Source organism: Ictalurus furcatus, chromosome 14 (assembly GCF_023375685.1).
Source record: "Ictalurus furcatus strain D&B chromosome 14, Billie_1.0, whole genome shotgun sequence".
In the NCBI taxonomy this organism is placed as follows: Eukaryota; Metazoa; Chordata; class Actinopteri; order Siluriformes; family Ictaluridae; genus Ictalurus; species Ictalurus furcatus.
Genome location: NC_071268.1, coordinates 25,178,182 through 25,200,909, shown reverse-complemented (window position 1 = coordinate 25,200,909; position 22,728 = coordinate 25,178,182). Strand labels below are relative to the sequence as shown.

At 44.1% G+C, this 22,728-nt stretch overlaps 1 protein-coding gene and 1 gene segment (V, D, J or C); both read left to right on the top strand.

Moving 5' to 3' along the window:
• Window positions 1-3,147: 3,147 nt before the first annotated feature.
• On the top strand, window positions 3,148-4,988 carry LOC128618193 (immunoglobulin kappa constant-like). The segment is given in 3 exon segments: window positions 3,148-3,299; window positions 3,815-3,838; window positions 4,526-4,988. Coding segments are annotated over 2 exon segments (330 nt in total).
• Window positions 4,989-8,458: 3,470 nt separating this feature from the next.
• LOC128617765 (uncharacterized) lies at window positions 8,459-16,153 on the top strand. Its single transcript, XM_053640921.1, has 3 exons — window positions 8,459-8,677; window positions 13,050-13,111; window positions 15,548-16,153. The coding sequence occupies exons 1-3, from the start codon at window positions 8,459-8,461 to the stop codon at window positions 15,918-15,920; spliced, it is 654 nt and encodes a 217-aa protein (XP_053496896.1). The 3' UTR covers window positions 15,921-16,153.
• The last annotated feature ends 6,575 nt before the right edge of the window (window positions 16,154-22,728 follow it).

The window sequence follows — 22,728 nt, the reverse complement described above, 5'->3', positions numbered from 1 at the left end:
ACTACTCTACGGAAAATGAATTACAATTCACCCCCAAAAAAAGGATTATGTGAAATGTAGTTTCCATTGAATTTACCCAGATATGTATTAAGCACTTTATTTATTTAGCTGTATTTTGGAAGGTACCTACAAGATGATTACACAATTGAGAGGCAACAACACGCTCAAGTATGTTTTTTGCATTTTTGCGGTTTTGCATAAAAAAACCGGAAGATTTGAGATGGGACGAAAATTGTTAAAATCATCCAAGGCAGCATTTTCCTTCTTTGGTACTGGTGTAACAGCAGCAGGCTTTAGTACTTTAGTACAAAAAACTTTTCTGCAGCTGACTGACTTTAAGTCAGTGACTTATGATGGCGCAGAAACGAACACATCCTTCAGGGGCTGCTGAGCGAAAGGCTAAACAGGCACGCAAAGAAAGTGCAGCTCGTGATGCAGGTGTGTGAGTTATCATCATCTATTTTGGAGTGATTGTACTGTACTCTAAAAATGAACTGGGCCTTGTTCTGTCGATCAGAGTCATTTCAGGATAGATCATTTGCTGGTTTATTCTGAGTTCAAAAGAGCGTGAGCGCCGTGGACGCGTCGAGACTGTCAGACACTTTGAATTCGCACGTACAATGACATTGTGTCAGGATCGGGAGCAAAATACTAAAGTAAAAGTAAAGAAGTTTTAATCAAAATCAAAGAGCAAACACACTAGAGTATTAAAAAAAAAGTTCCTCAACTGTCTGTGTATCTTCTAAATTGTGCAGCCCTGGCGTGGGCCACAGTGGAGTGCGAGCGATTAGGCGGTGTCAGACCCTCATTAGGTGACTTCCTCGCCCGGTTCCAGCGCGCCTTTGACCATTCTCCTGATGGCTGGGAGACTGGTGATGAGCTCATGCAACTCAAACAGGGCTCTCGTACCGCAAGAGAGTACGCGCTAGAATTTCGCACTATCGCTGCCCGAAGTGGCTGGAACGAACCAGCCCTTAAGACCGCGTTTCGCCGTGGCCTCAATCCGGAGTTACTGCAAGAGTTGGCCTGTCGGGGTGAACAGCTAACTTTTGATGACCTCGTGGATCTGACTATGAGGCTGGATCGTCTGCGCCGTACCAACCGTCCCATACCGCACGGTTTACTGCCAGCTGAGCCGGGCGCAGCGAGCGAACCCATGCAGCTCGGAAGGGCACGGACCCGCGAGGAGGAGAGGGAGAGAAGACGTAACGAGTCCCGGTGCTTCTACTGCGGTGAGGACACCCACGCCGTCCACCAATGCCCGCACAGGAGGCGCCGAGGGAACGGGAGGTGCACTGACAACCCACCTTGTTATGCCCTGGTGAGTCCTAAACAGTCATGTACATCTCACGTATTTTTGTACCAGTTGTGATAGAACATTCAGGCCGTTCTTTTGTTCTTTCAGCACTCATCGACTCCGGAGCAGCGGAGAACTTCATAGAAGAGAAGACGGCGCACTAAATTGTGCTGATGTTTACATTACTGCTCTAACATAATACTTCATTTAGTTTTCAAATCATAAATATTATTGTTATATTTAATAAAAAATAAGCATACAATTTTATGTAGAAATGAACTATTCTTTCTGTGTAGTAGTTTGTCTCTTTCACTTCCACTAGCAATTGATTTGTGTATATAGTGCATATTTAAGGTATTGCACTACAACACATAATATGACTATATCTATAGTCCATACTGGGTCAATAGGAGGGGGAAATCCTGTCCATACCCAGCTAGGAAAAAACCATAAAGGCACTGATGTTCATTTACTGAAGTGGTGTGCAGGAAGTGTTCATCTGTTATTATTTGTTGGCAATGTAATGGTGTTTTGTATTTTTTTTCTCATGTTACTATATAGAGTTGGCAAAACTGTTTGTTATCTCAAATAGTGGATTTGTGTGTTACTGTAAATAAATTACTGAACAAATCATGGCAAAAAAGTTGAATCAAGTTAAGTTAACATTTTAAAGTAATGGGAAAAAACATGTTGTCATAGGAGGAGTGCGGGGGGCCTCCAAATGTCTAGAACCGGCTATGTGTGTGTGTGTGAGTGTCTGACTGGTGGGATCACGTCTATCTACAGGATATTAGATGAAGAGTGTGTTTATATAAAGGGAGTGAATATAGACAGACTAATAGCACATAGAACTATTTTTCACAGTTTGCACCATGACAGTTTAAAACATCAGGAAACTATTTATCTTGCAGTAGTGGACGTGATGGACTGTGTGCCGTGTGGTGTGATGATTATTGAGAGATTTCTAATGTGAGGTGTGAGTTAGTGTGGTGTGGTTCCTCTCCTCTACAGAGTGTCATTGTGTCGTATCACATCCTCCAACTCAGCACCTGCAGTCGCTCCCAGCTGCAGCAGTGCAGTCTCTCTACAATCTGACTGAGGGAGGTTTTTGTACGACTCTATAACACTGTGTGAACAGGTTGGTGCTACTGATATAATGGTAACTCTGACAGTAATAATCTCCTGCATCTTCAGTCTGGACTCCACTGATGGTCAGAGTGAAATCAGATCCAGATCCACTGCCACTGAAACGAGCTGGAATACCCGACTGTAGCTGATTTGCTTTTATGATCAGTAGTTTAGGAGCTTCTCCAGGTTTCTGCTGATACCAAGCTAAAGGTTGATAATCCCAACCTTGGTACACCTGAGGATTGGTTCTACAGTTGATGGTGACTGTTTCTCCTGGAAGAGCAGATTTCACTGCAGGAGTCTGAGTTACTGTGACTTGACCTCTGCATTCTGAAAAAAAAAAATTGTAATAATACACCTTATAATATAAGTAAGTGAAATATTATAATAGAAACAATGAGTGTATTTGTATGAACAGATCATTGTAGAGATAAAATCTGAAGCAGTGTCAGACCTTGAGTCCAGAGGATCAGTGTCCAGATGAAGACGGGGATCAAAGTCATGGTAGCTGTGGGTGAAGTTGCTGTAGCAGCAGCTCTCAGTCATGAAGTGTTAAAGTCACAGCGCTATAAACACTCCCAGAGCACTGAAGCATGTGCTGCCAATGCAAAGTGTCCTCTAAGTATGGAGACGCCTTTACCACATTCCCCCAATCTTACTGTAAATCTCACACTACTACAGAGTTACTGTGTGAATTTAGCTTCTGGGGTCAGATGGAGATTTTCTGGAAAATACTTTTAGGTCTAAGATGCATAAATAAGTGAATTAGAGAGAGAAGCTTAAACTTTCACTGGATGGTGTTTGTACTGAATGTTAATGAGTTTCTCACTGTAGTGGATTTATGGTGGAAGAAGCAGCATCAATGTTGGCAGTGAGTAAATACACACTAATATGTTGACTGTAAATTAATGATCAGATTATTGTAGGACTTAAACATCATATCATAACTTTCTATCAGTCTACAGAAGGAGTGGAGAATTATTCTCACTTTAGCTCCACACATTCAGTCGTATATTGCAAATTCATCATTAGTACATCAGCAGTTTTACTCAGTGATGCATTATGGGTAAAAAACCTGTGCATTTGCAGATCTCCATTTTGTGAATTTTCAGCTTTTAATTTGTGTAATTTATTTGTGTGAATTACTCACTAGCTGCATCCTCAGTTTAGACTGACAATCTTGATGTTTAAAAAGAGAAAAAACACTAAAACGTAATAAAAACAGTCAGAGAGTTAGTGTATTAATCAGCTGATGTGAACAGAAGTTGGTGTTTTGTAGCTGTTTTGTAATAAGAGGTTTAAATGGATGGAGAGAGCAGTGAGTTTAGAGCAGCAGGGTTTTTGTACGGCCACTAAACCTGTTTGTATCACTGTGGTGGACTTTCGGTGGAGGAACTAAACTCATTATGAAAAGTAAGTGCCTTTTTTTTTCCTAAAACCTCATCGATTTATTAGTTTATTTACACAATTCAATGAAATGTATAGATTTACTAAAAATAAATGATGTGACATTTATAAAAACACATACTGTAGATCTTTTCTATAAAATAGAGAAATGTGATGTGAAGAGGAGAGAGCTGCTTCTATAAACACTCTGCTTTCGTGTCATTTTGTAAAATTCACTTCATCTCTTTTTAAGATTCAGGTGAAATGTTAGCTTTTAGTTGATGTAATTGTTGCTTTGTGTTACTCTAATTCATCATCACAATGGAAATTTGTGTAACAGTGAAGAATGAACAATAATCGTTTATTGCTAATTTCCCATTAATGATAAGCCATAAATAATTATTAAGATAATCTAAAAAATTGAACAAAGATAACTTTACTGGATAAAGATAACTTTACCCTGGTGTGATGGTTATTTTTAGCACAGTGTGTTTTGATCAGAAGATGGAGATTGTTTTGTTCGGCTGCAGTTTGGTTGGATGACGTTATCAGAATTGTGTTCTGTTGTACGATGTGCAGATAAACTACTGCATCTGTTCTACAGCCATTAAACTGAATGACCAAATATCACCATGTTCATTATGATAGAGTTCACATTAACATTAATATCTTTGTGTGTGTGTGTGTGTGTGTGTGTGTGTGTGTGTTCTGCAGCTGGTCCGGTGGTGAAGCCCTCCGTGTCTCTGCTCCCTCCCTCCTCTCTGCAGCTCTCTGAAGGATCGGCCTCGCTGCTCTGCCTGCTCTCGGCCTATTCTCCACAGGGGGCGCTGCTGAGCTGGACCGTAGACGGTGCCGAGGTGAACGAGGGGGTTCTGACCAGTACAGAAGAACAGAAGAACGGCATCTACAGCCGCAGCAGCACCCTGACCCTCAGCAAAGAACGCTGGGAAGAGGCCGAGGTGTTCGGCTGTACCGTGTCCCACCACGACACCACTCAGATCGCCTCGTTCCGAAAGAGCCGCTGTGAAGTCCACTAGAATTCAAATGTACACTTTAAAACACGCTTAGCAGTCTGAGGTGGTGTCAGTGGTGTAGCTATGCTGAAATAAAGCTTCAATGTGGAAAGCATGTCTCCTTTTTCACTAGTGAAGTGTCTTGTGCTGTGCTTGACTGAGTTTGGCTGAAGAACCATGAACATCTGCTGAAAGTGTTGATCTATTCTGGGACTCAGAGCTGTTCATGCAATAGAACTTTCATTTCTTATTTCTGTGATTGGTGAGAATTTGCATAAACCTTTTAAACATTTTAACACAATCCAATAAAATACATTAAAGAACAAACTGAGTCAAGAGAAAACATAAAAAAATATTTTCTCTGTGATTTTAAAAGGAAATACCAACCTTGATCAGGATGAAACCTCTCTCAGATCCATACTCAAGTTATAAACACAGGTAGGCACAGGGCAAAACAAGAATTTAAACTATTATAACCTGGACAAGGAAAACAAGTTTTAAAAAAAATATAAAAGAAGAACGACCCAGAAAGTAAAGTGCTAAAAAAAACAAGGAAACACATATTAAGGCAGTAATAGAGTCCTATTCAAGACCGAAATCTTGTTCATTGTTCATGTTCACACAGTCAGATCAGGCTCCTACAGGACTTGATCTTTCTCTCTGAGATGACGCACATATTCTAGGAAATGTCCTCAATTTGAAAGTCCTGAAAGGAGTCTTCCGCTGTAATGTATGAGCAGAGCAGGTAATGTACTACACACACCCTCATCACTTCTTAACACTTGCTGTTTGTTGAGAACACAGGGCTGTCTGTCAGACAGATTTGTAGGCTGTTAATCACAGAAATGAATGAGGTTGTTACACCCAGTGCATGAAGACACGACTGTGAAATCTCCAGAAAACAGTGGAAATTACAGCTGTCTCTCAAATCTCCTGATGACCTTTACTGAAGTTCTCACTCTCCTCTCTTTATAACAGCAGGAGAAGAAAGAGCTCTAATTGATATTTAATCTTTATTTAGTCTTGCTCATGTAGTGATGGGTCTGTCAGCACCATCATGGCCCAGAGACAACAGACTGCTCTGAGTTAATCATGACTGAACTAGTAAGCAGATACTTACAGGAATGTAGTTTATGACTTTCAGCTCATGCTGAATGAGTAAAAAACAGTTACACTGTGTCGATACTTAAATGTACAAAAGTGTGTAAAAATAAAAGGTGAATGATTTGAACTAAAATTAGAAGGCAGGATATGTATTTTTTCAGTGTGGTCTGAACATGTCACTCAAATTAGTATTTACTGTTGGATTAGGGACAGACTAGTGTTCATACCTTTTCTAACCACATCATTAAATTAAAACTGATTGAAATTGAGTTATTTTTCCTCAAATAAAGCTCAGAATCTCAGTGTAGCCCAGTAGGAGAGGAAAGATAATATATTCTCTTTCATTTCTGTTGGGTATGATGTTCTCAGTTTGTGGTGTTATGGAAAATGTTATTATATTTAGTATTTGTTTGTGCTTGGTTATGACAGGGCAGTACTTCATTTATATTTTCATTGTATTTCTGTTGTATGCGTAATTTCATTCAGGTCAAGGTCTTCATCAGGACTGGAATAAGCTGGTAATGTGGAGGATAGAATGAGAGAGAATGGCATGAAGAGAGAGAAAACAAGAGCGTTGTGGTTGACAGTGTGTTGAAAGTTGCGTCATGTATAGATAGCGGTTGTTAGTTCAATGACTTGAGATTAACTGTACTTGACAAAAGTGGAGGACATTGGACTTTCCATCCAAAACATCTAACACTGAATCAGAAATGCTAATGGATACTGAGCTAACGGGTATCCAGCCTCCTCGTTAGCTCAGTATCCATTAGCATTTCTCACACGGAGTGACACAGACATTAACGGAGGCGAGCTCTCCCAGCAAACCAAAGTGAGTTTAAAAGCTGTGGCTAGGCCACAGAGACTCCAAGGATCTCACATACAGTGGTCGAGTTGCCATGAAGTTCAGACTTCCTCTGGCAATACTGGAAATCCTCACACTGACAACAAAGACATTGTGCCACCGTGACCGGAGTGCAGCCAGTTACTCCTAACCCGTGAGTGAGTTTTACTTCATTTAGCTCTTAGACCGAATTTGTTTTTAGGCCACAATAAACATGAGTCGTGCATTGGGCCTGCAACTGCACTAAGGAGTAGAAGTTTATTATGGTGTTTGTGTAGGTGAGCACACAGTACCTGTAAATAGTATGTTCTTAAGGTAAATATAATACATACATGTTAAGTGCATATAAATAAGATCTGGTTACAAACTATATATTTGTGTTCAGCTGTTCTAAGTAGAAATACAAGAGGTATAAACTTGTGTTTACTGCAGTAGACTAATATCAAGATAATAAAGGACTGAACAAGATCTTGAATGATCTCTTTGGATAGAACTGACCAGATCCTCCTGATGTAAATGAGAAACCTGCATGTCCAAATCAGGTTAGGAATATATGGAGAGAAGTTTAAACGGTTGTTCAGAACTAGCTCAAGGTTTCCTGTGTTGTCAGATGGTGTGATCCAATAGTTCTTCTGGGAAATCAAAAAATCTTGACATGGAGAAGGATCTCCAGGGAAATACAGCAGCTCAGTGTGTCTGAGACTTAGTTCCCTTTCAAAGCATTTAGCATAACAGTATGCAACATCTCATTTCCTACTCATGGAACAGGGTTACATGCGTAACCTCGAGGTTCCCTTTCAAAGGGAACTTCGACGTTGCATTTAGCATAACAGTATGGGAATGCCCTTGCGCGCGTGACCGGTATCTGAAGCTTGTGTAAAATCATGCCTCTACTTATAGGACTGCCACGATCAGGTGACGTGGAAATTAAGCGCGTCGCATGATATATATATGGCACCTGTGAACCACGCTGCCAGCCTTATTATCTTCAGTGAGACTGCATGTCTGTGGTTCGTGTGACAAAGAAAAAAAAAAGAAACGCTTCATTTCTACTCTGTATTTCTCAATATCTAAACTTTTCTATCCCTTTTTTAGAAAAAGAAAAGAAAAGAAAAGAGAGTGAAATAATGAGCGAGAGGGATTTCAGGAAGTGTGTTACGCCTTGCTCCCATTTCATCATAGGAGGAGACGGACACGCTTTCTGTGTGAAGTGTTTGGGCGTAGAGCATGCTACAGCAGCCCTCAAGGGGTCTGACTGTCAGCATTGCGTGCATTTCCCGATTAGGCAGCTACGCTCTCGGCTCGCTCTCTTCTTGTCGGAAGGGAGTTGGGTTTCAGAGCCTCGCGGATCTGGGCCGGCCGCTGCCAAGGCAGCCAGCCGGCTAAAGTCGTGCGGTTCTTGTATGGATTTGGAAGAGGAGCCGGAGACAAGCGCTGCTCTATCTCTTGCTGTCTTCCGGGTCCGGCTCTCCGCCTGACTTTAGAGGTCGCGTCGCGACTCCTCCTTCCCCTATGGAAAGCCAAAACACCCTTGCTGACTCCAAGGAGTCGGTAGAGGGTGCCATTGCAGAGCTGCGCCATGCCACAGATTTATCTCTCCGCGAGACCAAACAAACGGTCCATCATATCGGCCGTTCAATGGGTAGCCTGGTTGTGGCGGAGAGGCACCTATGGCTCAACCTCCTAGGGATGGGGGACAAAGATAACGTCTCCTTGCTGAATGCCCCTGTTAAACCTTCCGGCCTGTCTGGCGACGCGGTTAATGCCATCGCCGACAGGTTTCGCGAAGCAAAAAAGCAAACGCCAGCGTTCAGCCAGTTCCCTCCCCGTCGTGTCGAGTTCGCACGGGCCTCTATGAGTGGAGCCTGGGCCAGCGCTGGTGCGAGGAAGATGCAGAAAACGAGTGTGGTGGCCCGCCTCCCCCCGCAGAAAGCCAGGGGGACCGGGCGGTCACAGCCACAGCCTGCTAAGAGGCCTGATCTAAGAATGATCATAAAAGCAAAGCAGGCAAGGAAGCTAACATCACTGAAAGACCATTTGGTAGCGTGGAAAATACTGCCAAATGTGTCCCCATGGGTTCTGTCTACCATAGAAAAGGGTTACCAGGTCCACTTCAGAGCTCGACCCCCCCGGTTCAGAGGTGTGCTCCCCACAGGTGTCAGCACAGAGCAGAGCCCTCTGTTAGCGCAGGAAGTAAGTTTCCTTTTGGACAAAGGGGCCATAGAACATGTACCCCGTTCCCTAAGGGAAGGAGGTTCTTACAGCCGTTATTTCCTGATGGGAGAAGATGGGAGTATGTGGCCAATTTTAGATCTGCATAATCTGAACTGTACTCTTTGGACATAAAGTTTCAAGATGCTGACGCTCAAACTTATCGTGCCACATATTCAGTCCGAGGACTGGTTTGTGACGATAGATCTGGAAGATGCATATTTCCACATAGGAATATCGCCCAGTCACAGGAAGTTCCTGAGGTTTGCATTTGGAGAAAACACATACCAATTTCGGGTTGTTCCCTTCGGGCTAGCTTTATCCCCTCACACCTTCACAAAGTGCATGGATGCTGCTCTGGCTCCCTTGCGACTCCAGGGAATCCGCGTACTAAACTACCTGGACGACTGGTTAATTCTAGCACGATCCAGGGAACAGGCAGTTCAAAATTGAGATGTTGTTCTTGCCCACATGAGGAGCTTGGGGCTCAGGTTGAACCTCAAGAAAAGTATGCTTTCTCCAGTGCAGAGGGCAACTTTTCTAGGGGTTATATGGGATTCTACTATGATGAGGGCGTTTCTATCCCCAACACGCGTACAATCGATCCTATCAACTTTGAGCAAGATAAAGCTAGGTCTGGGCATCCCCTCCAGTCTTTACGAGAGGCTGTTGGGCCTTATGGCAGCAGCAGCCAACATCATACCATTGGCCTATTGCACATGAGACCGTTTCAGTGGTGGCTGAAAAGTCGGGGGTTTCATCCGAGGATGAAACCTCTGAGAGTAATCAGTGTCACGCGGCGATGCCTACGTGCTCTGAGTATTTGGAGGTGCCCATAGTTTCTAGCCTCGGGTCACACTCTAGGGGCGTCTCCTTACCGCAAGACGGTAATTACAGACACGTGCCTCACAGGCTGGGGTGCAGTCTTAAATGGCTGTCCAGCTCACGGTCGTTGGAGCGGCCCTCATCTGGAGTGGCATATAAATCACCTAGAGATGCGGACCGTATTCCTAGCACTGAAATTCTTTCTTCCTCAGTTGACAGGCCACCATGTGCTAGTTGTGTCAGACAACACAGCGGTGGTCTCATATATCAACCACTAGGGAGGGTTAGGTTCACACCCCCTGTTCAGGCAGGCGCAGCTAATCCTTCTCTGGGCAGATGGAAAGTTCTTGTCAGTGAGTGCAATGTACATTCCGGGTAGCCGGAATGTAGGGGCAGACATCCTGTCGAGGCAGGGACTGAGGCCCGGTGGTTGGAGGCTCCCTAAACAAGTGGTGGAGTCCATATGGCGGAGGTTCGGACAAGCGGAAGTGGATGTGTTCACCTCCGATGAGACAACACACTGCCCGCTGTGGTTCGCCCTCACTCCTCCTGCACCACTGGGGCTGGACGCCATGGTGCACATGTGGCCAAGGTCACGTCTATATGCTTTCTCCCCTATCTCTCTGTTCCCACAAGTTCTAGCGAGAGTTCGCCAAGACTGTCTACGTCTGCTGCTAGTAGCACCTTATTGGCCAGCTCGAATATGGTTCTCAGAGATAATTTCCCTGCTCGACGGCACTCCTTGGGAGATTCCCATCCGCAGGGATCTACTGTCTCAAGCCGGAGGGCTGATTTATCACCCTCGGCCAGAACTATGGAAACTGTGGGCATGGCCCCTGAGGGGCACCAACTCATGGATTCTGGTCTCATAACTGAGGTTGTTAAACGCTACAGCACCATCCACAAGGAACCTGTATGCGCTCAAGTGGCGGCTTTTTGTCTTGTGGTGTGAGGAACGTTAGCTAGACCCAGTGAACTGTGCAATAGCTACAGTCCTGGAGTTCTTACAAGAACGTTTCTCAGCAGGGTTGGCTACTTCTACAATCAGGGTTTACGTGGCCGCCATTTCGGCCAACCACGCCCCTGTTGATGGAGCCTCTGTGGGGCAACAACCTCTAACTCCGAGGTTCATGCGTGGTGTCAGACGGCTGAGGCCCATCTGCAGGCTGAAAATACCTTCCTGGGACCATTCTGTGGTCTTGGAAGGTCTGTCAGGGGCCTCATTCGAGCCCTTAGAGTCAGTCTCTGTGAAGCTTCTGACTCTAGAGTTAGCTCTTCTACTGGCCCTGACATCTCTCAAATGAGTGTGAGATCTAAAAGCTCAATCTAAAAGTTGCCCGTTCCTGCATTGACTTTGCCCCTGGACTAGCCAAGGCCTTCCTGTAGACCGGATTATATTCCGGCCTAGGATAGCCTAGTGCCTACATCGGCTGCCCACCCTGTGGTGTTGCAGGCCTTCTGCCCTCCTCTGTTCCTCACACCGGAACAAGAGAGGATGCACCTGCTCTGTCCAGTAAGGGCTCTCTGTACTTACGTCCACCGCTCCGGCCAGTGGCGTAAGTCAGAGCAGCTGCTGGTCTGCTTTGGCGGCGATAGTAAAGGTGATGCTGTGTCAAAGCAGCGCATCTCTAATTGGATAGTGGAAGCAATCTCTATGGCTTACGAGGTCTTGCCACACCTCTGGGCATAAGAGCTCATTCCACTAGGGCGGTCGCCTCCTCGAAGGCTTTCTCCAAAGGGGTATCCTTACAGGATGTGTGTGCTGCTGCGGGATGGTCTACACCACACACTTTCATTTGTTATTACAGCCTGGATATTCATTTCACCCCGGGCTCGAGTGTCTTGCAGTGACCCTCGGGCTTGGGTCCTGTTGAACAGGCCGTACCCTATGTATGACAGAGTGGGTATTTACGTTCCCATACTGTTATGCTAAATGCAACGTCGAAGTTCCCTTTGAAAGGCAACATCAGGGTTACGCATGTAACCCTGTTCCCTGAGAAGGGAACGAGACGTTGCATAGCTTTGTCATACCAGGGCAGGCCTGTGAATTGTGTCTTCCCTTCAGATAATAGAGGCTGGCAGAGTGGTTCACAGGTGCTATATATATATCATGCAACGCGTTTATTTGCCATGTCACCTGATCATGGCAGGCCTATAAGTAGAGGCATGATTTTACCCAAGCTTCAGATACCAGTCATGCGTGCAAGGGCATTCCCATACTGTTATGCTAAATGCAACGTCTCATTCCCTTCTCAGGGAACAGGGTTACATGCGTAATCCCGACGTTTCAGCTGATGAGCTGTCATTCATGACGAGATGTCTGCTAGACATGCTGAGATCTGTGCAGAAACCTAGGGTGTTGGAATTTATGGAGGAAGAAGAGAAAGAGTGGAGGGTTCAGGAAGTGGGGGAGAGGTACAGTACAAATAGAGGGTGATATGCAGGGCAGGGAGAGCAAGAGTGCAGGATACAAAATGAAAATCAGAAAAATACAGCAGGGTAACGCTGATACCTAGAGATGAGGAAGGATGGATGAGGACGAGGGCCAAAATGGTTAAAGTATTTTGTGTCAGAAGGCAATTGAAGAAGGTCATGTCATAGAGACAGAAACTAAGGCTGAGAATAGATTAATAACAGTGACTTATATCAGAGATAGTAATGGCGGCAGGATAAGTGATAGAGACTAAAAAAGAAATCCACCAAACAGTTTCAGTTATGATAACTAGAACCACAACCATCTAGAAAACCTGAAAAGTACATTCTTCATTGAAGTATTTTTTAGAACAATGCCTAGGAGACAATTAACCATATGTATTGCTTGTGCACCATTTCAATTTTGGGCTCAAAGGAGACCAACTCTAAGCCGTGGTTCCTGCACGAGATACTGCCTCACCATGATTGAGCTGTGTCTGTGTTCTGGTAGCCAGATTTGGATGAATTCATCACCATTATTCCATTGCGGTACTTGGGGCATTACTGGTTTTCTATCGGCAAGCGGCCAGAAAGTGAAATAATACAAGCAAATGAGGTAGAAGGTAAATTCATATGTATATTAATATAATCTATTCCTTGTAAAGACTGATAAAAGGCCTTCAGATCTAATCCTAAATCTTTCTTTGCTGAAGGTATTTAATTGAATGTTTAATTGAATATAACACTAAATACTCAGTATTCATATCATGATTTTTGAGAGATTTCTAATGTGAGTTGTGAGTTAGTGTGGTGTGGTTCCTCTCCTCCACAGAGTGCCATTGTGTCGTATCACATCCTCCAACTCAGCACCTGCAGTCGCTCCCAGCTGCAGCAGTGCAGTCGCTCTACAATCTGACTGAGGGAGGTTTTTGTACGATGCTATAACACTGTGTGAACACACCACCACTGTGGTAACTCTGACAGTAATAATCTCCGGTATCTTCAGTCTGGACTCCAGTGATGGTCAGAGTGAAATCAGATCCAGATCCACTGCCACTGAAACGAGCTGGAAATCCCGACTGTAGCTGATTCGCATACTTAATCAGGAGTTTAGGAGCTTCTCCAGGTTTCTGCTGATACCAGTGTAAAAAGTGGCCGTATGAACTGTGATAATGCACTGCCGGATTGGTTCTACAGTTGATGGTGACTGTTTCTCCTGGAAGAGCAGATTTCACTGCAGGAGTCTGAGTTACTGTGACTTGACCTCTGCATTCTGAAAAAAATTTTTTTTTAATGTAACATAAATTTTAAGTTAGTGAAATATTATAATAGAAACAATGAGTGTATTTGTATGAACAGATCATTGTAGAGATAAAATCTGAAGCAGTGTCAGACCTTGAGTCCAGAGGATCAGTGTCCAGATGAAGACGGGGATCAAAGTCATGGTAGCTGTGGGTGAAGTTGCTGTAGCAGCAGCTCTCAGTCATGAAGTGTTAAAGTCACAGCGCTATAAACACTCCCAGAGCACTGAAGCATGTGCTGCCAATGCAAAGTGTCCTCTAAGTATGGAGACGCCTTTACCACATTCCCCCAATCTTACTGTAAATCTCACACTACTACAGAGTTACTGTGTGAATTTAGCTTCTGGGGTCAGATGGAGATTTTCTGGAAAATACTTTTAGGTCTAAGATGCATAAATAAGTGAATTAGAGAGAGAAGCTTAAACTTTCACTGGATGGTGTTTGTACTGAATGTTAATGAGTTTCTCACTGTAGTGGATTTATGGTGGAAGAAGCAGCATCAGTGTTGGCAGTGAGTAAATACACACTAATATGTTGACTGTAAATTAATTATTAGATTATTGTAGGACATAAAAACATATCATAACTTTCTATCAGTCTACAGAAGGAGTGGAGAATTATTTTCACTTTAGCTCCACACATTCAGTCGTATATTGCAAATTTATCATTAGTACATCAGCATTTTTACTCAGTGATGCATTATGGGTAAAACCTGTGCATTTGCAGATCTACATTTTGTGAATTTTCAGCTTTTAGTTTGTGTAATTTATTTGTGTGAATCACTCCCTAGCTGCATCCTCAGTTTAGACTGACAATCTTGATGTTTAAAAAGAGAAAAAACACAAAAATGTAATAAAAACAGTCAGAGAGTTAGTGTATTAATCAGCTGATGTGAACAGAAGTTGGTGTTTTGTAGCTGTTTTGTAATAAGAGGTTTAAATGGATGGAGAGAGCAGTGAGTTTAGAGCAGCAGGGTTTTTGTACGGCCACTAAACCTGTTTGTATCACTGTGGTGGACTTTCGGTGGAGGAACCAAACTGTCTGTGGGCCGTAAGTAACATGTTTATTAATGACCGGAATAGAGTGTGTTCAGATTAATGACTGAAATGGAGTGTGTTCAGATTAATGATTGAAATAGAGTGTGTTCAGATTAATGATTGAAATGGAGTGTGCTCAGATTAATGACGGAAATGGAGTGTGTTCAGATTAATGACTGAAATGGAGTGTGTTCAGATTAATGACTGAAATGGAGTGTGTTCAGATTAATGACTGAAATGCATTGTTCAGATTAATGACTGAAATAGAGTGTGTTCAGATTAATGACTGAAATGATGTGTGTTCAGATTATTGACTGAAATGGAGTGTGTTCAGATTAATGGCTGAAATGGAGTGTGTTCAGATTAATGACTGAAATGGAGTGTGTTCAGATTAATGACTGAAATGGAGTGTGTTCAGATTACGGACTGAAATAGAGTGTGTTCAGATTAATGACTGAAATGGAGTGTGTTCAGATTATTGACTAAATTAAATTGTGTTCATTTTGTTTCTCATTTTTCTTATTTTAGAAGTTTCAGAAAATGTATCTGACTTCAGTGCGAGTAGCTCAATTTAATTTAAATCTACAAACAAAATAGATTTCATTGTTTGTGTATATTACTGACTTTTTTTGTTGAATTGCAGTAACTATATTTAACTATATTTAATATCTCAGAGACTGTGAGTCCATAAACAGAGTTAAATGTGGAAGCATGAACTGAATTTCCGTAAATAATAAATAAATTGTATTTTAAACGCTGTTTATTATTTATAAAATAATTGTAATATTTCAGATTATTGAATATTCTGTACAGTTAGATTTGAACTTCCAGTGATCACAGTAATATAAATCATTATAGATTTAAGATGTAAAAGTATTTGAATTGAATGTGAAACGTTTGTGATGCTCCACTGAACTCAGTTCTGCTCTGTAAGATATAAAGGGAAGTGAAACACACACAGCGAGCTGAAACGAAGCCTGAGTGACTGACAGCTGTCCGTTCCTTTCTCAACTGTGTGTGTGTGTGTGTGTGTGTGTGTGTCTAGGCCTCACCCAGCCCAGTGTGACGGTGTTGCCCCCCTCCAGTGTGGAGCTGCAGCAGGAGAAGGTCACACTCGTGTGTGTGGCCTACAAGGGCTTCCCCTCGGACTGGAGGCTGAGCTGGAAGGTTGATGGGAGCAACTGGAGCTCGGGGGAGAGCCGCAGCACCGCAGTTCTGCAGGCGGACGGCCTCTACAGCTGGAGCAGCACGCTGAGCCTCCACCCGTGTCAGTGGAGGAACAAGGTGGTGACCTGTGAGGCCTCCAAGGACAACCAACCACCTGTGGTGAGCACAGTGAACACAGAGCAGTGCTCAGAGCTGTGAGCTCACACACACGTTACTCAGCTCACCTTCTACTCCTTCACTGTGTGCTCCATGTGGCCTTTACTGCTCAAATGTCCCACTTTCATCATTTCATCTGAGTTATTGACATGTGAGCTCACACACTCCTCACTTTAACTCAGCTCTTCTTCTTATCACCTAAATATGTGTTAAGTGTGTGTATCACTGCAATGTCCTGCTTTGAATTATTAATAAAAGCCTTTTGAATCAGTAAACACTTTTGCTGCACATTATTGATTATGCACATCGTACACAAATCACCAATGCATCTGTCTCAGTATATGAAAAATACATAATAATAATAATAATAATAACACTTGGTTTTACACCATATAGTATATAAAATATAACTATATAACCTTTGGCTGTATAATTTTCTAAGTGTCCTGTATATTGAATTGTCTTCAGCCTGAACTAATCGAGAGAAAGCATCTACACTGAGGATGTGTTTGAGTGAGATTAAAGTGATTGTATGATTGTACCCCTGTATGTTACTCACACTGAAGTGAAATAAATATTCAGTTAAAAAAATCATAAGTATTCCTTATATAGTGAATTTCCACATACCAAGAGACACGTTACACTTTAAACATCAGTATGTACCTAGAATGTATTAGTTAGCCCACAGCTTCCAATCCCTGGTCCTGGAGTGTTCCCTGTTCTGCACATTTTAGTGTTTTGTCTGCAGTAACACACTGAAGCGCTGAAATGTGCAGGACTGGGGTTACTGGGGTGGACAATGGGTAGACCAGGGTTAGGAACCTGTGAGTTAGGCAATATGAGGACACCATGAACACTGATCAAGCACGTGGTACCTCAAACAGCAAGAAATTACACAGAAGTGAGGACAAACACTAATACATTTGTTGTTGAAATAGGTTCATGTGATCCAGGGGAAACAAAACCAGTGAGCAGGTAACATTCCATGAGTCTCACAGCTGATCCTGACTCAGAGTTCATCCTCCAGTCTGAAATCTCCCTCTACTGAGCAAAATGCTAGTGTAGCTAATCCAGCCATTATTTATACCACTTATAACACAGGGTCGGAGGGAACCTGGACACTATCCCAGGGAGCACAAGGCAGGGTACACCCAGGACAGCTTACCAATCCATTGCAGGGCAAATTCACACACCCATTCATACACTACAGACATTTTCTACATGCCAATCAGCCTACCATGCATGTCTTTGGACTGGGGGAGGAAACCAGAGTACTCGGAAGAAACTCCACACACAGGGCAGCAGTGGGACTCGAACTCCCAACCCTGTCAGTGTGATCCGAACATGCTAACCACTAAACCACCGTGCACCCCATGCTATATGTTCAAACGATTAAAACAAAAAAAACAAGGTGATCAACCCTGCCTGAGAGAGTCACAGCTGATCTTAGTGAGTTCAGTTGATGTTTCTGAGTACACAAGCAAGATGGTTGAATATAATTAATGATAGATTCTGCACACGAGCATTTGATGAGGATGGTTTTGTTTTGGCCCCAAAAGTTCTGGAAACCAACAGATCACACACACAGACACAGACCGGTGTAAAAGAATTGTGTCAATTGAATAGTTAGGTGTGTGCAAGGCCGGCACTACCTATAGGCAGCGTAGGCTATATATTGCATGATATATATATGGCACCTGTGAACCATGCTGCCAGCCTTATTATCTTCAGCGAGATTACATGTCTGTTGTTTGTGTGACAAAAACGCTTCATTTCTACTCGTTATTTTCTCAAAATCTCTTAACTTTTCTATCCCTTTTTTAGAGGAAAAGAGAGGTAAGTAATGAGCGAGTAAGAATTCAAGAAGTGTGTTACGGCTTGCTCCCGTTTCATCAAGGGGAAAAGTGCACACTTTCTGGGTGAAGTGTTAGCGGTGTAGTATGCGATGGCAGCCTTGAGAGCCTGCGCATGGTAATGCCTACATTAAGCAGCTTGGCTTGTGATTCGCTCTTTTCCTGGAAGCTGAAGCGAGTCGGGTTTCAGAGCCTCGCGGATCATAGTTATAGCTCGACGCCCCCCCCCCCCATTCACAGGTGTGCTCACCACAGCAGTCAGCACAGACCAGAGCCCGACGTTAGCGCAGGAAGTAAGTTCCCTTTTGGATAATTGGGGCCATAGAACATGTACCCCGTTCCCGAAGGGTGGGAGGTTTACAGCCATTATTTCCTGTTCCGCAAAAAAGTGTGAGTATGCGGCCAATTTTAGATCTGCGTCATCTGAACTGTACTCTTCGGACATACAGGTTCAAGATGCCGACACTCAAACTTATCGTGCCACAGATTCAGTCCGAGAACTGGTTTGTGGCGATAGATCTAAAAGGTGCATATTTCCACATAGGAATATCGGTAGCTTTATCCCCTCGCACCTTCACAAAGTGCAAGTGTCTCTCTGGCTCCATTGTGACTCCAGGGCATCTGTGTACCAAACTACCTGGACGACTGTTTAATTCTAGCATGATCCAGGGAACTGGCGGTTCAACATCGAGATGTTGTTCTCACCCACATGAAGAGCCTGGGGCTCAGGTTGAATCTCAGAAAAGTATGCTTTCCCCGGTGCAGTGGACAACTTTTCTTGGGGTTATAGGATTCTACTACGATGAGGGCATTTCTATCCCCAACATGTGTAGTGTCAATCCTATCAACACTGAGCAAGATCAAGCTGGATCTTGGGAGACTATTGGGGTGGAGTCCATACGGCGAGGTTTGGCCAAGCGGGATGGCGTGTGTTCGCCTCTGAGGAGACAACACATCGCCCGCTGTGGTTTGCCCTCACTCCTCCCATACAATTAGGGCTGGACGCCATGGTGCACATGTGGCTGAGTTCACATCTGTATGCTGCTCCCCCCATCACTCTGTTCCCACAAGCTCTAGCGAGAGTTTGCCAAGACAGACTGCTAGTAGCACCTTTTTGGCCAGCTGGAATATAGTTCTGAGAGATAATATCCCTGCGAGATGGTACTCCTTGGGAGATTCCCGTCTGCAGGGATCCACTCTAGACCCAGTAAACTGCGCAATAGCTACAGTCCTGGAGCTCCTACAAGAACATTTCTCAGAGGGGTGAGCTCCTTCTACAATCAGGGTTACGTGGCCGCCATTTCGGCCGGCCACGCCCCTGTTGATGGAGCTTCTGTGGGGCAAGAATCTCTAACTTCGAGGTTTATGCGTGGTCTCAGGCGGCTGAGGCACATCTGCAGGCCGTGCATACCTTCCTGGGAACTTCTGTGGTCCTGGAAGGTCTGCCGGGTGCCCCATTTGAGCCCTTAGAGGGGATCTACTGTCTCAAGCCGGCGGGCTGATTTATCACCCTCGGCCAGAACTATGGAAACTGTGGGTCTGGCCCCTGAGGGGCACCAGCTCATAGACACTGGTCTCACAACTGAGATTGTAGAAACCATGTTAAATGCTAGAGCACCATCCACAAGGAAATTGTATGCACTCATGTGGCTACTTTTTGTCTTGTGGTGTGAGGAATGTCAGCTAGACCCAGTGAACTGTGCAATAGCTACAGTCCTGGAGTTCTTACAAGAACATTTCTCAGCGGGGTGGGCTCCTTCTACAATCATTGTTACTTGGCCGCTGTTTCGGCCAGCCACGCCCCTGTTGATGGAGGTTCTGTGGGGTAACAATCTCTAACTTCGAGGTTCATGCATGGTGTCAGGCGTCTGAGGCCCATCTGCAGGCCACACATACCTTCCTGGGACCTTCTGTGGTCCTGGAAGGTCTGTCAGGTGCCCCATTTGAGCCCTTAGAGTGGATCTACTGTCTCAAGCTGGAGGGCTGATTTATCACCCTCAGCCAGAACTATGGAAACTGTGGGTCTGGTCCCTGAGGGGCACCAGCTCATTGATTCTGGTCTTGCAACTGAGGTTGTAGAGACCATGTTAAATGCTATAGCACCATCCACAAGGCAATTGTATGCGCTCAAGTGGCGGCTTTTTGTCTTGTTGTGGGAGGAACGTGAGCTAGACCCAGTGAACTGCGCAATAGCTACAGTCCTGGAGTTCTTACGAGAACGTTTCTCAGCAGGGTGGCTCCTTCTACAATCAGGGTTACGTGGCCGCTGTTTCGGCCAGCCACGCCCAGGTTCATGGAGCCTCTGTGGGGCAACATCCTCTAACTTCGAGGTTTATCCGTGGTGTCAGACGGCTGAGGCCCATCTGCGTGCCCCGCAAACCTTCCTGGGAGCTTGCTGGGATCTTGGAAGGTCTGTCACGGGTCCCATTTGAGCCCTAAGAGTCAGCCTCTGAGAAGCTTCTGACTCTAATGTTAGCTCTTTTACTGGCCCTGACATCTCTCAAGCGAGTGGGAGGTCTACAAGCTCTCTCTGTTGCCCCTACCTGCGTCGACTTTACCCCTGGATTTGCCAAGGCCTTCCTGTATCCTAGGCTGGATTATATTCCTAAAGTGCCTACATTGGCTGCCCACCTTGTGGTGTTGCAGGCTTTCTGCCCTGCTCTGTTCTTCACACCGGAACAAGAGAGGATGTACCGGCTGTGTCCAGTAAGGGCTCTCCGTACTTACATCCACCGCTCCGGCCAGTGGGGTAAGTCGGAGCAGCTACTGGTCTGCTTTGGCAGTGACAGGAAAGGTGATGTTGTGTCAAAGCAGTGCATCTCTAATTGGATAGTGGAAACAATCTCTAGGGCTTACAACACACGGTCTCGCCACGCCTCTGGGCATAAGAGCTCAGTCCATTAGGGCGGTCGCCTCCTCGAAGTCTTTGTCCAAAGGGGTATCCTTGCAGGATGTGTGTGCGGCTGCAGGGTGGTTCCCTGCAGGTGTGCACACATTCATTCGTTATTTTTGAGCAGGCCGTACCCTCGGTATGACGGAGTAGGTATTCCCATAATGTTATGCTAAATGCAACGTCGAAGTTCCCTTTGAAAGGGAACGTCGGCGTTACGCATGTAACCCTGTTGCCTGAGAAGGGAACGAGATGTTGCATAGCTTTGTCATACCAGGGCAGGCCTGTGAATTGCGTCTTCGATTCAGTTAATAGAGGCTGGCAGAGTGGTTCACAGGTGCCATATATATATCATGCGACGCGCTTATTTGCCACGTCACCTGATCATGGCAGGCCTATAAGTAGAGGCATGATTTTACACAAGCTTCAGATACCAGTCACGCATGCAAGGTGTTCCCATACTGTTATGCTAAATGCAACGTCTTGTTCCCATCTCAGGGAACAGGGTTACATGCATAACCCTGACGTTTTCCTGCTATTCAGGCACAGAAAATTATTATTTATCCACGTTTTTATCTCAGAAATACAGTCAGAAAGAAAACAAACATCAATGTTTTCACCAGATTTTGAGTGAATGTAGATTTGGGTATCATCAGCATAAAAGTGATAATGGAGGCCAAGCGATCGCAGCAGATGCCCAAGTAGAGATAGAGAAATATTGAAAAGTAAAGGGCCTAAAACTGATCCCTGAGGAACACCAGTGAGTACAGAGCTAGTGTCATACCTGTAACCACCCACAGAAATAAACTGGGAATGGTCAGTAAAATAGGATTTAAACCAGTTTAAAACTGTCCCAGACACACCAAAAACACTTTCAAGGTAGGTAAGTAAAAGACCATGATCCACAGTATCGAAGGCGGCTCTAAGATCAAGAAGAATAAGAACAGAAGTAGCTCCAGAATCAGAGTCCATCAACAAGTCATTGGTAACTTTGCCCAACGCCGTTTCAGTGCTGTGAAATTTACGAAAACCTGACTGAAGGGGTTCTAAGAGGTTATTAATTGTAAGATTGTAACACCTTCTTGGCACTGGAAGTGTAATATTAGATGAGATTACTACTTTAAAAGGTTTTACTTAACAGGGTCCTGAGTACTAGGCAGTTGATGGTGAATTGGCTTAAATTCTCTTTACCAGTAGATGGTATTATCACAGGCATAAGTAACTACAAAGGAATAATCAAGAAATAACAGCGCGGTGCCTCCACTGAGGAACTACTTCACTCACATACTATGAGCTGTATGGGTATTCCCCAGAAACAAATGTCATGAATGTCAAATATCTACAAACCTTATTAAAGTGAAAAGTTCAAAGCAGCCAAGTAATATGTATAACAAAAATAAATATATTTTCCTATATTCTGTTTTTTTTCTGTGCTGTATTCAATCGTTTCTCTTTTTATGTTTTCTTAAGATATCACCTCATGCCTTAGTCTCAAAAATGCAAATACTCATTTCTTCCTCTCACAAGAATATACCAGAGTTTGGCTAAACAAACATTTAACAGGTTACAGTTGAATGTAATTTCTAATTTTATCACAATTAACAGTATAGTTTTGGATTTAAACTGTTCAAACTTTTGTAAATGTTCAAAACTTTACCAAGCGCTTGGGTTTTTTGGGGTTTTTTTTTGCAGCCCATGAGATGGTGCACATACAAAAAAAACCCTCCTGGGCTCCTATAATGAACTGCTACTCAAAACTCTCCATTACTCATGCATCTCGAAGAGGAAAATTTGCGGAGTTAGAGGTAACGAGCTAGTTGAATGCAGCAATTGTAAGCAAGGTTCAACAGATAATAGTCTATTCAGCAGCGCAGGTCTGGCCCTCCTTACATGGCCGTAGTTACAGTTGCTAACTAACACAATCCTCCACAGTCCTTGTCTCTCCAGTAACACGGTGAACCCGGCTGGCGATTACAGCTGCCCGTCTCTCACAAAGGCACTAGCTTAAATTTCCACGGGTTACAGTTTATACTTAGCACTTGCTCAAAGCTAGAGAGAACAACAAACGCTGATAACCTAGCTGCACTTCACTTAAAACTACGGGTCA

Coding starts and splice junctions, on each gene's coding strand:
- LOC128617765 (XM_053640921.1), top strand. CDS start 8,459: ATGGGGGACAAAGATAACGTCTCCTTGCTGAATGCCCCTGTTAAACCT. Junction 8,678..13,049: donor AGATGCAGAAAACGAGTGTG/GTGGCCCGCCTC, acceptor TCTCCTCCACAG/AGTGCCATTGTGTCGTATCA. Junction 13,112..15,547: donor AGTCGCTCCCAGCTGCAGCA/GTGCAGTCGCTC, acceptor AGTGACTGACAG/CTGTCCGTTCCTTTCTCAAC.